General features: G+C 51.6%; 1 protein-coding gene across 1 annotated transcript in view; it reads right to left on the bottom strand.

Moving 5' to 3' along the window:
* Nucleotides 1-11,296, bottom strand: part of Haus7 (HAUS augmin like complex subunit 7) — a 32,514-nt gene extending 21,218 nt beyond the window's left edge. Inside the window, exons 1-4 of the mRNA XM_074064078.1 lie at nucleotides 11,156-11,296; nucleotides 10,204-10,319; nucleotides 6,030-6,097; nucleotides 3,691-3,752 (exon numbers count right to left, since the gene is read on the bottom strand). Of these exons, the coding sequence (XP_073920179.1) occupies nucleotides 3,691-3,752; nucleotides 6,030-6,097; nucleotides 10,204-10,319; nucleotides 11,156-11,296 (387 nt within the window). The remainder of the gene's footprint in view (nucleotides 1-3,690; nucleotides 3,753-6,029; nucleotides 6,098-10,203; nucleotides 10,320-11,155) is intronic.
* Nucleotides 11,297-21,255: the final 9,959 nt, after the last annotated feature.

The raw sequence follows: 21,255 nt of genomic DNA, 5'->3' as shown, positions 1-21,255 counted from the left end.
CAGATAGATTATTTACAAGTATTTTCTCCCATTCTGTGGGTGGTCCCTTTACTTGCTACAAGGTGTCCTTTAGTGCAACAAAATGTTTCCTTTTACTAAAGTCCAACTGACCTATTTTTTTTGTTGTTGCCTGTGCTTTTAGTGTCAAATGATGACTCTATTTTTGTTGTTTGGTTGGTTTTATTTGAGATGGGGTCTCACTACGTAACCCAGGCTAATGTTGAACTTGCAATCCTCCTGCCTCAGTCTCCTGAGTGTTGGGATAACTGACGTGTCCCACCACACCCAACTCAAATGATTCTTTAAAATACTATTATGAAGTTCTGAACTTAAGTACATGTGAAGGACTACAGACCATAGCAACCACTGTGTACATAGTGCTCACATGGACTCCTCTTTTGCCAGTCCCTCAGATGTCACTCTAAGTCTTGGACGGCTATCTTACTCCCTGATGTGACAAGGTGTTCCTGGTTCAATTTATACACTTCCTCCCTTATTCTGCATTGCAACGGGGGCACACTGTTCTAGGCCTTTTCAGAGGACAAGACAAGGGAATGCACATGTATTTTTACACTAAAATATATTAGAGCCAGGTGGTGCATTAATCTCAGCACTCAGGAGGCTGAGGCAGGATGATCATGAATCCCAGGCCAGCTTGGGCTATATAAGTGAGGTACTGTCTGTCTGACTGTGTCTGTTTCTCTCTCTCTCCATATATATGTATATATGTGTGTGTATCTATATATAAATATAGATACACACACATATATGCACATATAGTTTATACACATATACATATAAATGTAAATGTAAACATATATACACACACATATATTTGTATATGCATATATATTTTCATATGTGTGTATATATAAAACTTACACTGATATTCCCAATTATAATTTACGAAGACAGAATTTGATCAACCCTAATGATCTAACCATTTGTATCTCCTTTGTCCCACATACTCGTAATGCAACATTATTATCCACATGCTTCTATTTTTTTATTCCAATTTAAGGAATGAAACCCTGACACACTGTGCTGCCACATGGACAAACCTCAAAAACACCATGCTCAGTGAAGAAGCCAATCATACAACACCACAGGGTGTAGAATTCCATCTATATGACATAGACACAGATAGTAAATGAATGGTCGTCACTCGTGGGGAACACAAGTGACTGCTTTAGTGGCTCTCCTGTGAAGGATGTAAAAACATTTTGGACCTAGGTAAAGTAGTAGCTGTACAACACTGAATGTTCTAAATGCTACTGAACAGTATGCTTTAAAATGGTTTAAAACCTGAGCACAGAGTTTTAGCTTGGGAAGATGAACAAGTCCTGGAGATGGGTGATGGAAATGACAGCACAACAGGAATGTGTTTAATGCCACTGGTTATGTACTTAAGAATGGTAAAGATGGAAATTTTTATCTTGTGTGCATCATGGTTTTTTAAAGAGTAGAGCCCCTGTAGGGCCTGCTGGGAAATTTCTGAAAAATAGTTAAAATGGTAGAGTTTATATTATGTGCGTTTTACCACAACAAAAAATTTAAAAAGGCTAAGCAGTAAGGGAAGGGTTCCAGCTGCAGGTAAGATGGGGGAACGACACGCCATCGTTTTCCTCCACTGAAGATCCACCCCCCAGATGTGGATAGAAAACATGGGGCAGGAGTTGCAGATCAGGGAGGCATATCAGAATTTGAAATGAGTATTCACTCTGGTGGTGAGCCTACCATGTTCCTTCCTCCAGCATTTCCTGACCTGAACTCAACCCAAACTTTGGAATCCCCAAAGGGATTGTTGCAGAAAACAGAGAGAGCTCCAGGACAGATCCTCTAGTTCTGGCTCAAAGAGCAGAGAAGAGACCTGTAAAGCTCAGAGAGAGGAGAATTCCCTGGCCTTTCCTCTGTTTGCTCAGATCCCAGGCCCCAGGCAATATGGTGGAGGTGGTAACAGCAACAAAAGTGCAGGAGCCAACTCTGAGGGAGGAGAGTCCCCTCTCCATTCAGGGGGGCTACAGCACCAACAGCATGGGGTCAGCCCCTCTTGCTACTTTTTCCTGTTTTCCCACCACTGAACCAGTCACAGAAGTGAGTAGTTTCCAGCTGCAGAATGGAAAATAGAGCCCCAAGGAACTAGAAAATATCAAGGAGATGGAAGAGAGGGAAGAGCTTGGGAAAGTGACCCCATAAATCTGTTTCCTGCCCTACCTGTGCATAGGTGGATCTGACCTTGATGTTCATAGGCAACTGTAAGTACTAAGCCAATGGAGAGGTGAAGGCCCAGGTTCCAGGCTGACCACTAGGTGGTGCACATGAAGGATGCACAAGAAGACGGTGAGCTGACAGCAAAACCACAGGCCAGAGAGGAGGGATGAACCTTGCAGCTTAAACCTAATTAGGTAAAGTGCCTGCTAAAACAAACTTATCACAATTCTCCAGGCAACTGAACAAGACCCAGAATCCAAGATGTCCAGGACACAATCCAAAATGACTTGACACATGAAAAAGCATGAAAATCTCAACTGGCATGTGAAAAGACAATAGATGAGAGTGATGGGATTACACAGATGTTGAAATGATCTGACAAAGATTTTAAAGTGGCCATTATAAAAATGCTTGAATAAGCAGTTGTGAACATGAAACAAGTTAAAATAGACTCAGCAAAGAAAAAGAAAATAAAACAACCATGTAACAACTTTAGGACAGAAAAACAGAGTAACTGAAGTAGCAGTCACAGGATATGACCTTCGGGTGATAATGATGTGCCAATGTTAGTTCACTGACTGTAACAAATAATGCCAGCTAGGGGACAGAACACTGATAGTGAGGGAGGCTGGGGGCAGGGCGCAGGGAGTATACAGGAATTCTCTGTACTTGCTGCTCAAAATTGCTGTGGACTTAAAACTGCTCTAAAAAATTACAACTATTTTTTTTTTAAAAAAATAACACACCTCCCTGGATGAACTCAATAGCAGAATAGTTTGGTGTGGTTCTTGAAAAAGTTAAACATAAAGCTACCATACAACCCAGCAATTCCACTCCCCTAGCCGTATACCCAAGAGAACTGAAAACAGGAGTTTAGTAAAAACCACATACAAAAATCTTCTTATCTGTAATAGCCAAAAAGTGGAAACAATTATTTCAAAGTTTAGACATTTTAAGGGTAGGGGTGGAGTTTCTTTGAATTGATAGTAGGTGCTGTCAGACGGGCAGGATGCAGGGCAAGTGCACGGAATAGAGGGCCAGGGGCCTGGGTTTGAGACCTGGCTCTGCCACCATGTGACCTCAAATGAGTTGTTTGTCATCCTCTGTGAAATGGGGCTAAGACAAACACCTACTGCCAAAGGTGGGTGTGATGATTACCTACCAAAGTACCAGGCAAGTATGACATCACCAGGCAAAGACAGGATGTACTCTGTCCCTTTGGTCATCAAGATCCAGAGATCCACCTCCATGTCCACTGCTGGCCTCCTCATTCTGACCAAGGCAGGGTTAAAGTCTGTCTACCCAAAAGATTCCCAGCAGTTCCTGCCCCACAGATGCCTAGAGAAACAGGTACCAGCAGGCTCTGCAACCTGAGGAGCCTCAAAGGCACTGGCCACATAAGTCCCTCCCATCCCTACACTGGTCCAAGACAGAAAACATGCACATCTTCTGCAGGGACAGATAAGAGCCCTCTCCTACCTTTAGAAGATCCTGATCGTCTGGCGCACACAGCATCAGCTCATGGCCTAGTTTCACCATCTCTGTTGGAGCAAAAGGACCTTGTTACTATAGACACTTACTCAGAAGAGGACACCAGGCACCCAGGAGCTCAAAACACACAGGGTGCCAAGGCTTTCCCACATCATCAGCAGCTCAGCACCACAAGGCCAGGCTGGGCACGGAAGTCCAGGTAGATGAGGCAGGTGGAAGCACACCCTGGTGCCAGGGCCACCTCCTGTTGTGTGACCTGCACTCAAGTCATTCCTGCTTTCTGGGTGTCAGTATCCTTGCCTGAATAAGGGGCTGCCTACCATGCTCTTGCATATATGGGATTCTCTAACTCTGGCTTCTAGCAGAAGCCAGCCAGCTGCCTGAGGAGCTGACAGAGGTCAGGGCGCTTCCACAATACACCATGTGCCACCTTCTTAGGGACTTCATGAGGCCAAAGCAAAAAGAACTATGGTTTGCATTTGTCCATGTCCCAAAGGCCTTTCATGTCCTCCTTTCCGATCATCTTACTGGCAACCCTAGGATGTGGATCTGGACTATATTTTACAGATGGAGTCCCTGAGTCCCTGCATAGGGCAGAGAGCATCCAGTCACAATAGACGCTCTTCCAAAGTGCCCAGAGCATCTATTGAGTAGCCACCTGGTATAGAAATAAAAGCCAGAACTTGGAGCTAGAAAGACTGGGGCCTGTACCAGCCCCACATTCACCACCTAGTCTTGTGGCAATGCCACAAGGTCATGTTCACAGGCCAAGCCCATCTCCACTCCCCTCCCCCACGCCTCAGTAGGACAGGCAGAACCCCTGCATGCATGTGCTTTGGAAGGCTCATTGGAAGCAAGCAGAGTGCCAATGTGAAAGCTTCCAGTAACCCTGGAAATGTTCTACAAATGCCAACTGTGCCCCCAAGCAAGCCTGCACACCGACAGCTTTTGACCCAATGTCCCCGCTGACTCTCTCTTTCGGCAAGTCTAGCCAACTCTCTCCTCCCTAGAAACCCAGGATCAGGCCAACACTGCCCCCTTTACACCCACCCTCCATCTCTCACTGTGACAGTCACTGCAAAAGCCCTGTGCTGGTCTCCCTACTTCTGCCAGGGAACTCCTATCCTCACCACAGTGGCCCCAGAGAGCCTGGTAAACCCAACATAGGACCACAGCCTTCCTCAGAGTACAAACCAACGGCCCTTCATAGCCCCTCTTGACCTCCCCCACCCGCACTATCCCTTCCAGCACCACTACATCTGTCTCCTCACTCTTTCTCAAAGCTGCCAAGCACAAGCCCACCTCAGGCCCTTTGCACTTACTGTTCCCTTGCCCTGAACACAATTTCTACTGCTATCAGCCTAGCTTAGTTCATACCTTCTTGCCATCTTCTATCAACAAGACCATCCTTCCCCCATCCCACCCTAGGCACCACCTTGCCCTTACCTGGTTGTTTACTGAGCTTCTCTCACCACCTCATGCATTAAGAATTTTACAGCCTTGTTTATCACCTGTCCCATCTATCAGCTAACACAGAAGTTCCATGAAGGTGGCACAGCTCACTGCTGTGTTCCAGCACCAGAAACATAGCTTTGCATATCAGATGAAGTCAAGTACTATCCTAAGCCCTACCTGTCCTAGTCCTTCCCACTTAAACTCAGCACATTACTGGAAGATAGGTAAGGCTGGGATCCTCACCCCCACTTTATTGGAGAGAAAACAGGGTATGGCTCGGTTAGGCAAGCCCAAGGGCCAGGGCCAGCACATGTGCATGCAGTAGGAGTTTCAGGTGCACTCTGAGCCTCTGATGGCCCTATCAGTAGGAAACACAGGGGCCACGGGATTAAGGCACAGACTGCTCTAAAATAGAACATCAAATTTAGGAGACACCACTGTGAAGGTGAAAAGTTAACCACTGACTCAAGGATTGTACTTTTGCTCACCTTTCTCTAACATTTGTTACTAGGTTAAGGACAGTTTCTGCCAAGAAATGATCAAACAAAAGTGGTTACAAGACAAACCCCATCGGGGTTTGAGAAGCAGGGTGCTCCTAGGATTGCCACATGTAGAGTGCATGTACATACCAGTGACATAAGCAAGAATAGCTGTCTCTACCTACCAGTGCTGCGGTGGACCAACAAACCTGTAAGAGGTTTCCCACTCACCATGCCTAGGGAGGTTCTAGTGACATCCACAAGGTATGCACCATCCAGAAGAAAGCATCAGTCCAATGGAAAATTCACCACAACTTGGTATAAAGGCTGTGCCCAAGTTCAGAACTGCCCACAATTTACCACCATATTCCATACTCCCATAAGGAGATCTACCTTGTATCTTCACCTCTGCTGGGGCCCCCTTCAGTGAGCTGAACTTGTCCTTCAAGGAGGGACAGGCTCTGCAAGAAAACACAAAGCCATTCAGGCCCAAGAGCGTCTGACTCTTCAGGATCCCTCTATACCCACACTCTAAAAAGCGAATTACTTGTGTATATGCTAAATGCCATGGAATGTTCACTTTAAAATGGTTAATTTCACATCATGTAAAATTCATCTCCTCCAATTAGGGAAAATACTTAAGAAAATTTATCTCAGAAATGTAAATGTGGATAGTGAAATGAAAATTCTCACAAGAAAAAAAAAGGGAAAGAACAGTGCCATTTCCTGAAAAGCTCAGAGCCTGAGGAATTTGTCTGGGTGGGCACCTGCTCCCTGGGGAGGAGCACATCAGTCACCACCTCATCTCACTCCTGCTTGGCCCGACCAGTCCTGCTGGAAAGGTCTTCCAGAAAACCCTGCAGCCACCTTGGCATCCCTCCGTCCCAAAAGAGCCCGGTATTATCCTTCCACTGGACCGTCACCTTCCAGAGTGCAGGCTTGTTGAAGCCAGGAGCTGGCTTTCCCTTCTGTATTTCTGGGGTCCCGCACAGAAAAGGCAGCCAGTGAGTATGTAATGAAAAACCAACCATCATCTCTGTCATTAGTGAATGCCAATGCTGAGCTCTTTCCAGAGAGGAATGTTTTGTATTTTACAAAAAGCCTAATTCACAGTTGAAAGCAAGGATTAGCTCACAAGTAGGCCCTCAGTTTCTGTAAATAAAGGCTTATTTCCTGCCCTCCCGCCCCTCCCATTCCTCCATATGCTGACTGCCTATGGCTGCTTTTGTGCTACCGTGGCAGAACTAAGTGGTGTGCCACAGACCAAGTGTTGACTGGCCATTCACAAAAAGAGTTGCTGAGCTCTGCTTTAAGCCACTTGAAGGCTCCTACTGTGACAGACTCTGATTTCTCTCAACTGTTCAGTCCTAGCTTTGACCCTGGCATGGGGATAAGCATGATCATAACTAGTCCTTGTAAGTATCTTGCCTTAAGACAGCAATGTGCTGGGCAGAACCGGTTCCAGAAAAACTGCAAGGTAGGAAGTCCCCCCATGCCCAAGCACCCCTGGTCTCCTGGCGGGGGAGGCTATACCCCCAGGCCCTGAGCTCCATGCCTCATATAGCTCTAAAGCCCTGGGGACATGGTTCTGACCATGCACTAGCTTAGGAACTTGTCACTTAGGAACTTCCCCAGCACTATAGGACTGCTGACCCAGGGTGGTAGTAAAATCCACAGCGGATACTGAGGGCTCACAGCTCCTTTCCTGGGGCCGCCTTTGCACCAAGACTATAATAAAAACAGGGCTGGGCCCACGTGCCTCAGCTGCACTGTCTGCCTTCATGATGTATTATGACAGCCCCCAGTTCAGGGCAAACAGACTTGGGAGAGAAGAAGAGGAACACACTAACAGGCTGGCCTCTGTTACTGAGTTGCTGGGCATGTCCCCAATCACAAGGTGCCAGTGGGGCAGAAAGTAATCACCACTCAGTGAGGCTGGACAAGAGTAAATCCCTCAACACTAAAAAACCAAGCCACAAAGCCCAAGCAGCCTGAATCAGGAAGGGCTTTCATTAAAGTCAATCTTGCTGATGTAGGAGGGAGCTCAGCAGAAGGAACTGTACCCAAGGCCTTGAAAGCAGCAAGGAAACCTTGACCATGGCAACAGAGGAGTCCATGTGTTTCTGTCCCACCCCACGCAGAGGACCAGTGCCTAGCACACTGAAGCCTCCATCCAATGCTAGGTTCAGCTTCTAGGTTCCTCAGGGGGAAAAGGGAAAAGGTGGCCCTAAATGGAGGCTGACATGGTATAGCCAGCCATGTGCAAAGCAAGACAACATGAAATTTCAAAGAAAACTGAAATCTGATCAATCCTCCTTTAGGATCCTTGAAAGGTCCAAGGCACTTTTACCAACTTGGTATCATGAAATACCACTGCATTTCCTTAGCTGCCTTTTTTTTTTTTTTGCAGTACTGGAGTTTGAATTCAGGGCCTCACACTTGCTAGGCAAGCACTCTACCACTTGAGCCACTTTGCCAGCCCTCCTTGGCTTCTTCTTAAAATGATTCCATTTCTGGTATCTAGAGAAGTACTAGAAGGGTTTGAGGGCCACAGCCTTAGTTATTCCTCGTATTTGAACTTATCCCTCTTCAGCTAGCAGAGTTCCCTGGCTCCCTGCTGGCCCCAGCTTCTGCCTGGACCAGAAAGTTTGTGCTCCCTCTCAGGAGAGCTTCCTCCTCCTCCTAGGGGCTCCCTCAAGACCGTCACACTTGGGCAGGTCATCCCCACTAATGCCTCTTCTCCCACTAATGCCTCTCCCAGGACCAGGCACTAGTTCCCCAGGGCTGGCAATGGTTATCACACAGGCTGTTTGCTACTCCAGATTAGCCTCCTGCCATCCTTTCTTGGGGTGTAAGTCTCCTTGCCTCCAGCCACTCCCCTCCAAATATTAATCTGCTATATAGACCCCCATGTCACCTCACCGAGATGCCAATTTTTGCCATCTCACTCCCTTGGTCCATGCCTTCACATGGCTTAAAAGGCCCTGAGTAAGCTGCCCTAAGCAGGCACCTAGGCCACTTCTGCCCAGCCCTCCTACCCATACCTCTACTCTCTGCTCCTGTCCAAATGAGCATCCCACAATTACCTGTCCTCTCCCGGATCAAATGCCACCTCCTCCTTGCCAAGAACCACAGCCTGTGGCTCAAGCTACAGAGATGTGCCTCATTCCTGCTCAACACTGGGAATTATACCACTAGTGCTCCAGTCCCTTGAAGATGCCAATTCATGCCTGCTTTGCCTGACCAGCACATAGATGCATGTGCACCTATGCACCTGTTCCTTAGGCTGCAGTCGGGAGTACCTCCCCACTGTGTGTCCATACCATGACACAGCCAGTGCTTTGGAGAACTAGACAGGTCGGTGGCCCAAGAGAGCAGCAAAGGGATAAGGGCTCCAGCAGGGGTGGGTACTCTCAAACCTTTCACCCTGGAAACAGATGTTTTCAAAGGAAATGGGATGTGTGAGGTAGGCATTTGAAGGCCATATAGGAGTATGTATGTCATGCAGAGACCTGAAGGGCATTTCCAAGAAGGAGAATAATGCTAGGGAGGTCAAAAGGTTATGAAGTATTGGTGTGTTAATGCCTCAGAAGGGGGCTGAGGAAAGGCCTAGAAAGACAGAAGTTCAAACTTGAAAACATCTCCTCCTTCCTCTGGCTGTCCTGCTAACATCTGTGGCCTGAAAGGCCACACTAGCTCAGTGCAGGTGATACCCCAGGCCCTTTTCTCAGCAGCAATAGTAAGCAGGCCACATGCTGAAGATAACCAGCTAGGTCTGGCCTCACAAAAGACTCCCATACCAATAGACAAAAGTCATCCCAAAGAGGTAATCAGAGGTCACACCAAATATCACAAAAGTCTGAGTTCCCCAGGGAAGTTGGGGCAAGCCTTCTGTACCTGCAGCTTGAAGACAGAGACTGAGCTCAGGGGATGCTTCATCAGGGGAAGAACAGGCACCTCAAGCATGGTGTTCCCAAGTTGCAGATATTCTGTGGGGAGTTCTGGAGCTTTTCTTTTGCCTCCTGGCAGGCTTTGCTTCCAGCATACACACACACACACACACACACACACACACTCAGGAAGGACACACACTATACACACCTGACCCACAGGGTCATGGCACAGATGTTGGCAAAAGCTAGTTCTACATAAAGGCCACATGGTGAGCTCAGAACCAAGCAAGAGCCCTGTACTCAGGTCCTGCTGGTCCCTTCTACCACAAGATCGGAGATAGTCCATGACTCCAGCTCCCTGATTTGAGAAGGACTGAAGTAAAGCATTTCTCAGATGCCTGCCAGCCTGAACCTCCAAATGTGTAAAGAAGAAATCCAGAAACCAAACCCAGTGCCTCAGAAAGATGGTAGCTGGACTAACCTAGCACTGCTGGTGGTCGCTTCATCCCCACGTAGGGCATGGCTCTATATCCAGCACTTTTAACAAACCAGCTGCTCTCCCCAGGCAAGCTGGCTTATGAAACCCTCAGAGAGGACATGCCCATCTCCCTCACGTGGGCTGGCTGATGGTAGTGTGGACACCATATGGGAGGAGGAAGAAACCAGGGTATTACCGTATACACATCCACTCTAGTATCTCCAACCGGTACTTGGAGGGCTGACACAGCAGTTCATGAATCGTCCTTGGTTCAGTGATATACAGACCCTCAAGGAAGGGACAGTTAAGGTCCTAAGCAAGGAAAAGGCAAGTCAGAAGCTTTAGAAAACCAGTCACTACAGGGTGACAACGTACCTTCTGCCAGTATGGGTTTAGGACCTCTTCTTGGACAACCCCTCCCCCAACAGGGTGCCAGGTCGTGGCACCCCCTGTACATTCCTTCCGTTTTGCCAAGAGTTGAAGTTCCTCATCCTCACCCCCAAATGTCCTGCTGCCCCATGGTCTTTAAGCGCGCCCCCTCTGGGCTCTGGTGGCAGCAGGACTAGGAGCAACGCCTAAGAGTGGGCCTTTAAAGGGACTCAGAGGAGGAAGTGCAAGAGGGGCCAGTGAGCCTGGAGCAAAGGAGCCATTGTGGGGGCAGAGAGGGGAGGGCGAAGCGGGGAGAGAGGCGAGCGCCTGGGTCCACATGGGACAGCTCCCTGACTTCACAGGGTCGGTTTCCTAACTGTTGCATCTGACGCTGAGTCCCAGTCTCTGACATGACAGGGTAGCACTGGGTTCTGCTCATCTGTACCCCCAAACTTCACAAGCTATATGAGGTCAGGGCCTACGTCCTCCGTCTCTGCACTTGCTCAGAGGTCCCAGAGCCATCTTGCAGAGTTTCGTACTTGGCGCTGGCCTCAACTACCAGGAACGGGTTGTGGACAGCCAGAGCGGAGGCCCAGGGAACCCCAACGAGGAAAAGCTTATGCTTCGTAGCAGCTCCCTGCTTCAGGGTAACAGGGCACAACCAGAACCCTAGACAGTGACTGCGCTGCGCCGCGGATTTCCGCAGCAAACCCAAGTAGGCCTCCCGCAGGGCCCTGCCTGGCCCCCCGCCGTAATGTGGCTGTCCAGGCCCCCTGCACCTTCAGCTTCCCGAACACTTCCACGGCCTCCTTGAACAAGCTGTCTTCACCCTCGTCTTCGTAGTAGTCGTCACCAGAACGGCCACCGACGACAGCACCCTGACCCGCCATGTTTCGCGCTCTGAGGCGGACCCCGCCCATGCCCTCCCCCGCCCCAGCTCACTGCCGCCGACTGCCAATCACAAGCCAGCTTCGCAGTCTTTCTCCGCCCCGCCCCCCCCATTCGCCTGCGTGAGGCAAGGGCGGGACCACCCGGCAGGCTAAACAGGCTGCACCCACCTCCTCACCGCGTTTTCCCATTGGGCAGCGGCTCCGCTGATGGCCCGCGCATGCGCCTTGGCACCACCCAGGAGCCGTTAGCGGCGAAGGGGGCGGAACCGGGCGGAAAGCTGGGAGAACCCACAGTACTGAAGCTGGCTCTCTGTTGCCCGCCTTGCGGGCACCGCCCCTATCCGCGGCGCCTGCGCAGGACTTCTACAGGCTAGGGTCCTCCAGGAGGGGGCGCTCCTGCCTTGGTCGGGTTCTTGCTAACTGCAACTGAAGGGACCTGATTCCCAGAAGAATGAAAGGGAGCCTTGAGTGCAGAACGTAACTGGGACTTGAGCGATCCATCTCCCGGCACGGTGCTCTGTCTCCTATTTCCTTCGCTCAAGGTATAGTTAGTGAGGGAAGTTTCTTAAATTGGAACCCGGCTCTTCCACTCACTAGCTGTGTAACTTTGGACCAGTCACCTAACCTCTCTTGTGTTTCTTTGTCTTCACCTAATGGGGGATAATGAGAATACCTACCTCACTGGGTTGCTAACGATGGCGTCCATAGGAATTACTGTGAAATGCCTAAGACAACGCCTGGTAGATAAAAAGCACCATCATCATTATTCTGGGTACTGCCCCCTCCCCCCCCCAGCCTACGTTAGACTTTCATAGATGTTCTTCTGGCTCATTCCTGTCCTGTCCACTTACAAATTTCTCTGCATCTCTCAGGCCTCTCAAAGTCAATGAGTCTGGAGTGAAATTTGTCAGCCCCCTCCTCCCCTGGAACTCCAAAGCCCCCAACTTGCCGACCCTCAACCTTGGGACTGGCTGATTGAACAAGACCAGAAAGGGTGGCTAGTGCCCAGGGGCCAGGAGACAATAACAGCTCAGAGTCTGTCCCTCCTCTGTGCACTGCCCTGCCATCTACTGGAAGGAGTAGGGGTCGGGGACAAATCAAGAGACCCAGAGAGTCATAGACTTGCTAGTAGGAAACTGCAGTCATCCAAGTGACAGGAGAGGTCTCAGATCTGTCCAGGGAGGAGTGAATGAGCAGGAGCCTGGGGCTGACAGGAAGGAACCTCAACCTGATCTTGGGAGGCCCTGACTCAGCCCAGCTGGAGGAGGCAAGGCTTGATTCTTTATTGCATGACTTGGAATTTTAAGCTCTTCTGACTCAAGCCTCCAAATTTGAGTTGAAGAGCCCTGGTCCAGGGTCCCAGCCCCCCAGCAAAGCATCTTAAGGCCCCTTTCCACCCTTGATGTGATCGTTGCCTTGAGCCCTTCTGGAAGAGGGAGGTTGTAAAGGGCTTTGGGATGTTGTTGGTTTGTTTTTTACTCTTTTCCCCCTTTTTTGATGTTTTTGTTTTTCTTCCTTTAGTTTTAGAAAATTTCACTTCAATCACGGCCCCAGCTCAGACATTCAAATTCTTGTGGGTTTTTCCTGTGGATCTTTCCTAAGACTGGGGAATTTGGCGGGAGAAACCACTGCAGTGTGGCCACCCCCACCACCACCCCACCCCCCCGCCACCCTCCCCATAGCCTCTGCTCCTGAGGAATAGGGAAGAAACCAGCCTCTGTGTATTCTGGAAGAAAGTTTCCCTTCTCCACCCAGGTCCAAGGAGCCAATATACTATACAAGCCTTTCCCAACTCAGCAGCTCTGTCTATGGCATGGGGTGGGGCGTGCAGCAATGGATTTGTGGGGCTTTGAGGGGCAAAAGACCATCTGGAGAGGTCATGAAGAAGCTGGTGGCTAGCCCCCAGCTCATGGACAAGATGCTGAAGACTCAAGAGCAGGGTGCAGCCTCCCTGCACACAGAACCCCAAAGTCATAGCATCCCCACACATCCTCTCCTGGAAAGGCTGGAGGCTGGGGTGGGAACAGAAAGGGTGATGAGCCTGTCAGGGAGGGAGAAAGAAGGGGCCTAATAGTAGCAGCTTCTAGAAATGTAGACTCAAGCTCAACAAAAGGAAACATTCTTCCAAAAAAGCACTGTCTAAACACCAGCTGGTTGCCTTAAAAGGTAGGAAACTCCCTGTCTTGGAAGGTGTGCAAGCCCAGAAAGGTGTGTAGGGACGTGGAGGGGTGGGTTCCTATAGTAGATGAGGGAATAGATTTTTAAGGAGCATTCTGCCCAGAGATGGTGAGTTCTATAAAGGAGGTCTGGGTGAGTCAGGGGCCCATTTTTTGGCCAGTGAGAGCCAACCTCCTGATCATAAGGAAAACTTGGCCATGGGTCCCAGCAGGGCCTTAGCCACGTGTTGGTGCTTGGCAAATGGGTTGGAAAATGAGAGCAGTTAACAGGCACTGGCCCCACAGTGCCAAGGATGGGGCTGGCGAGCCGTGGAGACATGTGAGACCCCTTGACTTGTGCAGTGAGCTCAGAAATGTATGGCCAAGGAGTCAGGCTCGTGGAATTGGCCTCCTTGCCTTGGAGCACAGGGCTGTCACAGGAATCACGGAAGGCATCAGGACAAAAGGAAATGTTCATGTTGCTTTTAGCAGCAGATCCCAGCCTGCAGTGTGAACCTTAGCCAGGATCCCCAGGGGACCACCACTGATCACAGGAAGAGAAGTTCAAGGATTCCCCTCACTGCAAAGGAGAGAGCAGGCTGACTTCCACTGTACTTGTCAGGGACTAGGGTTCGACCTGATGAAGAGCTGTCCCACCTGAAGGTGCACAGGCTCTGCAGTGCTGTGCTTATTCAGGGTCAGGAGTGGATGGGTCCCGGGCAGCCTTCAAGAGACCAAGGCTCCCTCCACCCCAACCTTCCCCACCCCTGAAGTTCCCCAATAAGGGCAGCAAGCTCTTGAAGAAAAGGCAAAGTGTGTGTGTGTGTGTGAGAGAGAGAGAGAGAGAAAGAGAGAGAGAGAGAGAGAGAGAGAGAGAGAGAGAGAGAGAGATTTCAGAGAGAGAATTCAATTATGGGAAGCTTACCATGGCTGTGGAGAAGAAAGTTCAGTGTCTGACATTCAGTTTGAGGGAGAAGTGAGGCTGGGCAATGAGGCCAGGCTGAGGATGGCCTGAGTTTGGGACCCCAGTGGGATCCCATCCCATTCTCAGGGCAAGCAAGGGTCTCCAGGGTCTGTCCAGCCTTTTCCTGGAGGTGAACTGAAGTGTACCCAGGGGAGCATACCTGGCCCCCATGAGCTGGAGGTGGGAACAGGCATGGGGACAAGGGGAAGGCAAGGGCCGAGGTTTTCATTTGTCTTCTTGCCCCAGGCCCCACAAATGGAGACATGGGCAGGGCCCTGGGGATCTTTGCATTTAGGTACACAGCCCCACACCCTGCTTGCTGTGGTCCCATAGCTGTGCAAGATGGGAGATGTGAGGGGGTGCGAAGCTGCACATGTGTAGGACTTAGCCAAGGCAATGGAGGAAACGGCGGCAGGGCGGGATCACCCCCCTCCATGGGGAGACTCTTGGGTCTAGACAGCTTGGCAAGACTAACAGGACTGAGTCACATGTGTCTGGAGCTGGAGACGCGGGCGCCAGGACTGGAACATAAACGTGCCTGATTGGAGGGCCAGACTGGGGGAGAAGGTGCTCAACTTTACCTTCTTTCCCCCCAGCGCCCCCAGTTTCTGAGCCTCAGTTTCTGCCCAGCCTCTAGCCCCTGCCTGAGACCCACCTGAAAGGGCAGCACAGCTTTCATGGAGAGTCAAGTGAAGCCCACGTTTTTAGCAGGAACCAACCAGAATTTTAAGCGGGAAAGGAGGATTGGAAAGTAGTCCTTATCCAGACCATGGCCCTACTGCCTCCACCCAGCCACATGGGCCAAATGCCCCAAGTCCCCCTTGCTGCATGCTGCCCTCTCCAGGCTGCCTTCCACTGGCACCACCCAATGGACTCCCACACCCAGCAGCTAAAGGCCTGGGGGTCCTCACAGTGGGTGGTCCTCACTCCTTCCACCTAGTCACCAGCAGAGGTTTTGTGTTCCCTGTGCCTCCTTATTCTTTCTTTCTCTCTCTCTCTCTCTCTCTCTCTCTCTCTCTCTCTCTCTCTGTTCTCAGGCAAGGCAGCCTGAAGGATGAGTCTGTACATCTGAATCTGAATTGGCTGCTCACAAAAGCATCTGCAAGAAAAGTCCTTTAATTGATACCAGATCCTCTGAGGTTTCAATGGCATTAAAACAAGATGAGTTTCCTCTAGGGAAGGGCTGCTGGCAACAGGAAGAGGGCATGGAAAGTTTGCCTTTTTCCTTCTGAAAGCTTGTCAGGGGGAAATGACCCTGTATCTTTATTGACATGCAAAACAGCTGCATGTACAGGTACCCATGACCTACCTACATGTGCACTTGGAGAGCCAGCACCCTGTGCGAACACACATGTGCAAACACACATGTCCCTTTTACTCAGACAAGATGTGGAAGACTCAAGAATGGACCTGTTTCTTCTCTCTGGAGTCCCAAACCACTGTTCTCCGCCCTGGACACTGGCAGAAGTATGGGCACATTGCAGATGCTCTATGCACTAGGCGAATGAGAGAATTCCTTATAGATCGTGGGAGAGCAGGGACAGCAACCCAGACCTCGACCTTGAGCTCCAGATACATTCATGGAACTGCTTCTAGTTGACAGCTTGGCGATCTGATGACTAACCTCGCAGTCTGTCTCCTGAGGTAGGGCAGGCATGAGGTTGGCTCACTCACCCCACAGTGTTCTCACTCCAACCCCTTTCCCCACCTGTGGCTTCCACCCAGGATTGGACACTATCACCTCTTCCCTGGATGTCTCAGCCACACCTCCACACTGACTTCTACCAGTGTGGTGGGAGCCCTCCAGCTCCCAGTCAGTCTGTGCTCCACCCCACTGCTAAGGGTTCCTTTTATGTCAAATTCTGTGAGTCTTCTGCTGAGAAGTTCACAGTGACTCTCTGTTTTTTTTCAAAGGCAAAGGCAAAGTCAGTCAAGTAGACCCTCTTTCAGCCTGCTCCAATACTGTCTCCTTACTGTTTCTCAAATTGGGCCAAACCCTTTCTCACTTCAGTGTCTGCACTGGATCGTCCTCCCTTTTGAAGGACTTTTTACTAGAACTCTATCTGCATGGCTATCTCCTCTTCCTTCTCTTCTCTGCCCAAGTCACTTTCTCAAGGTCTTCATCTGATCATCTGTCAAAAGTGTTGCTTCTTCTAGCTACCATGGCCAGCCCTTTTGTTTCTGATGGGGTCCCCATGCTATCACTAACAGGGGCTCAGGAATGTTTGTGAGCAAAGAATCTGTTTGCCAATCCTCCTTTGTTGAGATGAGAGCTCTCAGCTGAGCAGCTCTAAGACTTAAGAGACAAAAGGCATTGCTTTGTCATCCTTCTGGCTGCTGATTTGAGTCCTGACTTGCAGAGGATATGTAGGTGCACAGAGTGTACCTGTATGGGGATGGGAAGCAAGCTGTGTGGAAGGGAAGGGGAAGGAGAAGGGGCAGAAGTTCTTTCCTTGTCCTTAAAATTTATGCAGCTAAGAAATAACAATGATTATTTAAGACAGTCTCTTCTCCCTGCCTGCTCTCAGATTCTACAACTTTCTTAGAAACGCATGTCCACCATATTGCCGTGGGGAGACTGAGATACTGAGCAGGGATGTTTGCTCTTGATGTCACCTGACCAGTCTGTCCGTAGCAGAGTGGAGGCTCAAAGATCTTTCCAGCAACCCTCAGGCCTCATCCTGGTTCCTGGAAAATCCCAATGCCCCTCCCACCCTCTGCTCCAGACACCGGCTCAGGATCAGTGCTGGCCTGGGGCCCTGCCTGAGCCTGAGTCCAAGTGAGCTCTTGAGGAGAGGGAGGAGGAGGGTAGACAGAAACTTGCTAGGAACCTCTGGTTTTGTTGAGCCCACCCAATGCAGGCTGGTTCTGCTCTGTGGGGGTTCCTTCAAGATCCCCAAGATGACTGGGAACCCCTGCTGGACAGAGTAGGTGGCAGAAGTACCACTCCCCAGGTGCCTACCTGGGTTGGCCACTGGGTCCCCAACCAAGGGAAGAGTAGCCAGGACTGTGCTCCATGGGAGTTGGGAATGGAAAGGACCCCAAGCCTCACCCCTTCCTGCCAAGGTGGTTAGGAAGGGGTGTCCCTCCCTCCTCCAGACTGGCTATGCCAGAGAAACCTGGGAGCAGGCTCCCCCCCCCCAGCCCAGCTAATGGGAACCAGATGGCAGGATGTTTAGTCAGCGCCTGGGGAGCGGCGAGAACAGGGGAAATGGGTAGGGGGCCAGGATTCCAGAATACATCCCCAGGCAGAGAGGGGGGCGGAGCCAAGGCCCCCATCCCAGGCATTTCCAGGGGCCCAGGCTCTAGGCCCACCCCAGGCAATTCCTTGACCAGGAGGCTTAGTGACGTGGGCAAGCCCCATGGCCCTTGTGCTCCTTCTCTGTAAAATTGGGGTTTGGTTGCACTCACTCCTCTGGCTCTCCTGCAAACTTCACTGACTGATGACTGATGATGGCACACCTCAGGCCTCTCATGCCTAAGGGCTTCACTTTAGCAGCGCCCCTCCCCAGACAGAACCCTGAGTGCAGGCCATCCTATGTCACCCACTGTATGCACACTCAGACGGTGGCTTCATCCCTGGCTCCCAAGGCATTTGCTCATTCCCCAGACAGTCCCTGTCTTTGGTCTGTGTGTGGCACTGTACCAAATTCAGGCCATAAACCAGAGGCCTGCATGGCAGGGGTGGGGAGGGGTGACTGTGGACCCTGTGTTCGCTGGAGTGGGGGCTCCATAGTGACTCCATCTGCCCCCGCTGCTCCCCAGCCCCAAAAGTGCAAATGTTGAGGAGTCCAACAGAGACCCACTTTCTGGGGTCCCTCCCCACTTTGATTCGCCCCCACACCCTTCAAGGTCCCAGGACAGAGACTTGGACACCCATAGCCCTGCCTGGCCTCTTCTCCTCCCCCGCTGCTTCCCCTTCTTCCCTCCACCCAAGCCTTACCCACAATTAACTCATTTTTTCAGTTCGCTTCCAAACATAAGTCAACACTGGACAGAGCTGTAGGAAAAGCTTCCTTAATGCTGGCCCCAGGAGCCGAGCCATGTGGTGAGCTGGGTGCTCCCTGCCAGCCACAGCTGCCTGCCACCCTCAGCCCACAGCTAGGCTGGGGGGCTGGGGCTGCAGGGACCCCCTCCAAGGGCTGTTCCAGAGATTTATGTAGGTACCCCATTTTCCTTGTGTCTTGTTCTGCTACCAGTTCCTCTGCCTTCACTCAGCAGCGCCTTCTCTCAGGCATGACCTCCTTTCTACCTCACATCATCCTGACCCATGGGGCCTCTCTGACCCAGAGGCTGTGTGGGAGGTACAGGGGCTCCTGGGGCCTGGGACTCTTGGCTAAGGAGTCTGAGGGGACTTGTGAGATAGCCTAACCCAGGCTGTACCTAGTGCATACATGTTCCAGTGGGGGTACCACAGGACATCCAAACTGTCCCCCTTCTTGCAGAGGAAGAAGTGGAGACCTGGAAGAAAAGGAGCTGCCCAGTGGTAGGCAGGGAGCTGATAGAAGAACCAGGAACCAGTCCCATCCCGAGGCAGGCCAGTGCCCAGGTAGTGCTCTGCCACGTGTTCTTTTTACTCCAGAATTGGTAGGGCTCCCACTGGTAGCCATGGAAAAAGCTCATGGGATTGGCAGGTTCTGTCGAGACTAGAGCCAACATTGCCCCCTCTCTCAGGGACCCAGGAGGACCCTGCTTCTCTCCTTCTCAACCACGGATGTAGGACCTGGCAGCTTGTGGTGGGCGCCATGCTCTGTGGTGGGCCTCACAGGCCTGCATGTGGAGACAGAAGCCCCATTCATGGGGGCCACTGGGCCTGGGCCAGTGGAGAATGCAAGCCTTACAGGAAAAGCATTGAGCACTCGGGTTCAGGAAAGAATATCTGTCTTTCTCCTCAGGTAGGAGCAGGGGATGTTGTGGAGAATTGGGGGCAAGGCCTGGGGAGGTGTTTGTTTGGCAGAAGGGAGGTCTTCCGGGGAAGAAAGTTGGGGGGGGCTGGTCTGGGCAGGGGCAGCTTCCAGCAACATAAGCAGGGCCAGGAGCTCAGGGAGCAGGAGCAGGACTGTTGTGTGCCGTCCTGCCACTGTTGTGTATGTCCATGTGTCCCATCCCATTGTGATCACTGCTCTGCCTCTCCCAGCTCTTCATGCCCATTGAGGCCATGAAGGGTCCACTGCTACTTATCCTGGCTCTTTGGATGGGATGCTCTGGAGGGGCCCTGGCCAAGAAGGGGCTGAGCCTAAGAGATCCCACAGCCCCACCAACTCTGGTGGGATCGCCCACCTTGCAACCACCACTCAGCCCGCCCTGGTCCTCCAACGGTGAGTAGCTGGCACCAGCAGGAAGAAGAGTGTCCTGCTCCACTACTGGAGTACCCCTGGGGCTCTGGGAGAAGGGAGAAAGCTAGTCACTTCAAGGCTGCCCACCTGGGGTGTTCAGGCAGTGCTGAGAGGGGTTCATGGCTCTCAGAGAGCCCTCTAGAGAACGAGGAGGTTACAGACTCTGGGAGGCCTTGTGCCTACTGCCTAGGATGGGGCAAGGAAGGGAGAAGCTGAGGAATGGATCAGCATTTGCCAGGTAGAGATTTGATCTGGCTGCCCCAAAGCCTACTGGGATAAGGAGCACCTTGGGAGACTGGAAACATAGCGCCTTGGGGGCGGGGGTGACTGGAAGAGCTAGGCCCCAGGACAAGGCCTATGGGCATAGCCTTTGTCACATAGGCTGGTGGCTGGTGCTGTGATTGGTGGCCCCACCCCAAGAGCAGGACAGGAGGGGCCAGCTGAGGCCCATCCCCTGCAGTAAAATAGTGGCCTCTGGACTGCTAGGCTGTGGGAGCCGGGGAGGTCCCAGGGATTACCACCCCTCCTTTGAGGTGACTGATAGCCCCTCAATGTGGCCTTCAGGCTTCCCCAGCCCCCAACAACCCCCCTCCCAGCAGGCACTGCGGCAGCAACCCCAGAGGCTGTCCAGAGGAAGCATATACAAGGTCCCTTGCTCACCACTGGGCATAGGACAGAGAGGGACACTGAAGCAATGCGCTGCCCGCCCCCTCATCCAGGGAAGTGAGGGGAGGTAGAACCTAAGGTCTTCTGAGCAGACTGAGGTCCTCAGCTTAGGGCTATTGAAGCTCTCCTAGCCCTGTGGGCCATGACCAGCTTATGCCTATCCCAACAAGCTTTTGGAGAGCTCCTAGCAGATAAGAGCTGCCTCAGCTCTGAGGGGCAGGTAGGGGAGCCACATGGGGCACTCAGCTGCTTATGGCATTGGGCTATGCTCTGCTTCTCTCTCTGGTGCTCCTCAGGAGAGGAGAGAAAGCAGAGTGCAGCCTAGGTAGAGAGGGAGGGTATTGGTTAGCTGGGCTGCAGGGGATACCTCACTTGGGAGAAAGAAGGCAAGGCTCCTCAGCCATGTGAGAAGTCCCAGTCACCCCAGCCCACACTGGCTCCTTTTGTAGGTCAAGGGCAATCCATCCCAAGGAATGGCAACCCAGACAGACCTGAGGATGAACAGCTGGACTGGCCGCAGGTTTGGCCCACCTCTAAGGAGAGAGCCCACAGAGCCCCCACCCAGCCCTCTGTGCCTGTCTGGAAGGCACCCACCAGGCCGTGGCTGTCATTGCGGAAGAAGTCACCCCCAGTGGCCTCAGGGCAGAAGCAGGATCAGAACAAGGGGCTGGGCACCGAGCAGGCTCAGCCCCACGCCATAGCTGCCCTGGGGGCTGGGGAAGGGAAGTCACAAGCTGAGAAGCTCAGGCTCTTGCAGGCCAGCAGGGCCCCTCAAGACAAAAAGGGGCCAGTGGCTACAGAAGAGGGTAGGGGCAGGAAGGCCGGAGGTCAGCAAGCGAAGAGAAGGGGCCTAAAGCCCAGGAGGCC

This window comes from Castor canadensis, chromosome X, assembly GCF_047511655.1.
Source record: "Castor canadensis chromosome X, mCasCan1.hap1v2, whole genome shotgun sequence".
Classification (NCBI taxonomy): domain Eukaryota; kingdom Metazoa; phylum Chordata; class Mammalia; order Rodentia; family Castoridae; genus Castor; species Castor canadensis.
Note: the sequence above shows the minus strand (reverse complement) of the source record. Positions and strands in the feature narration are given on the sequence as shown.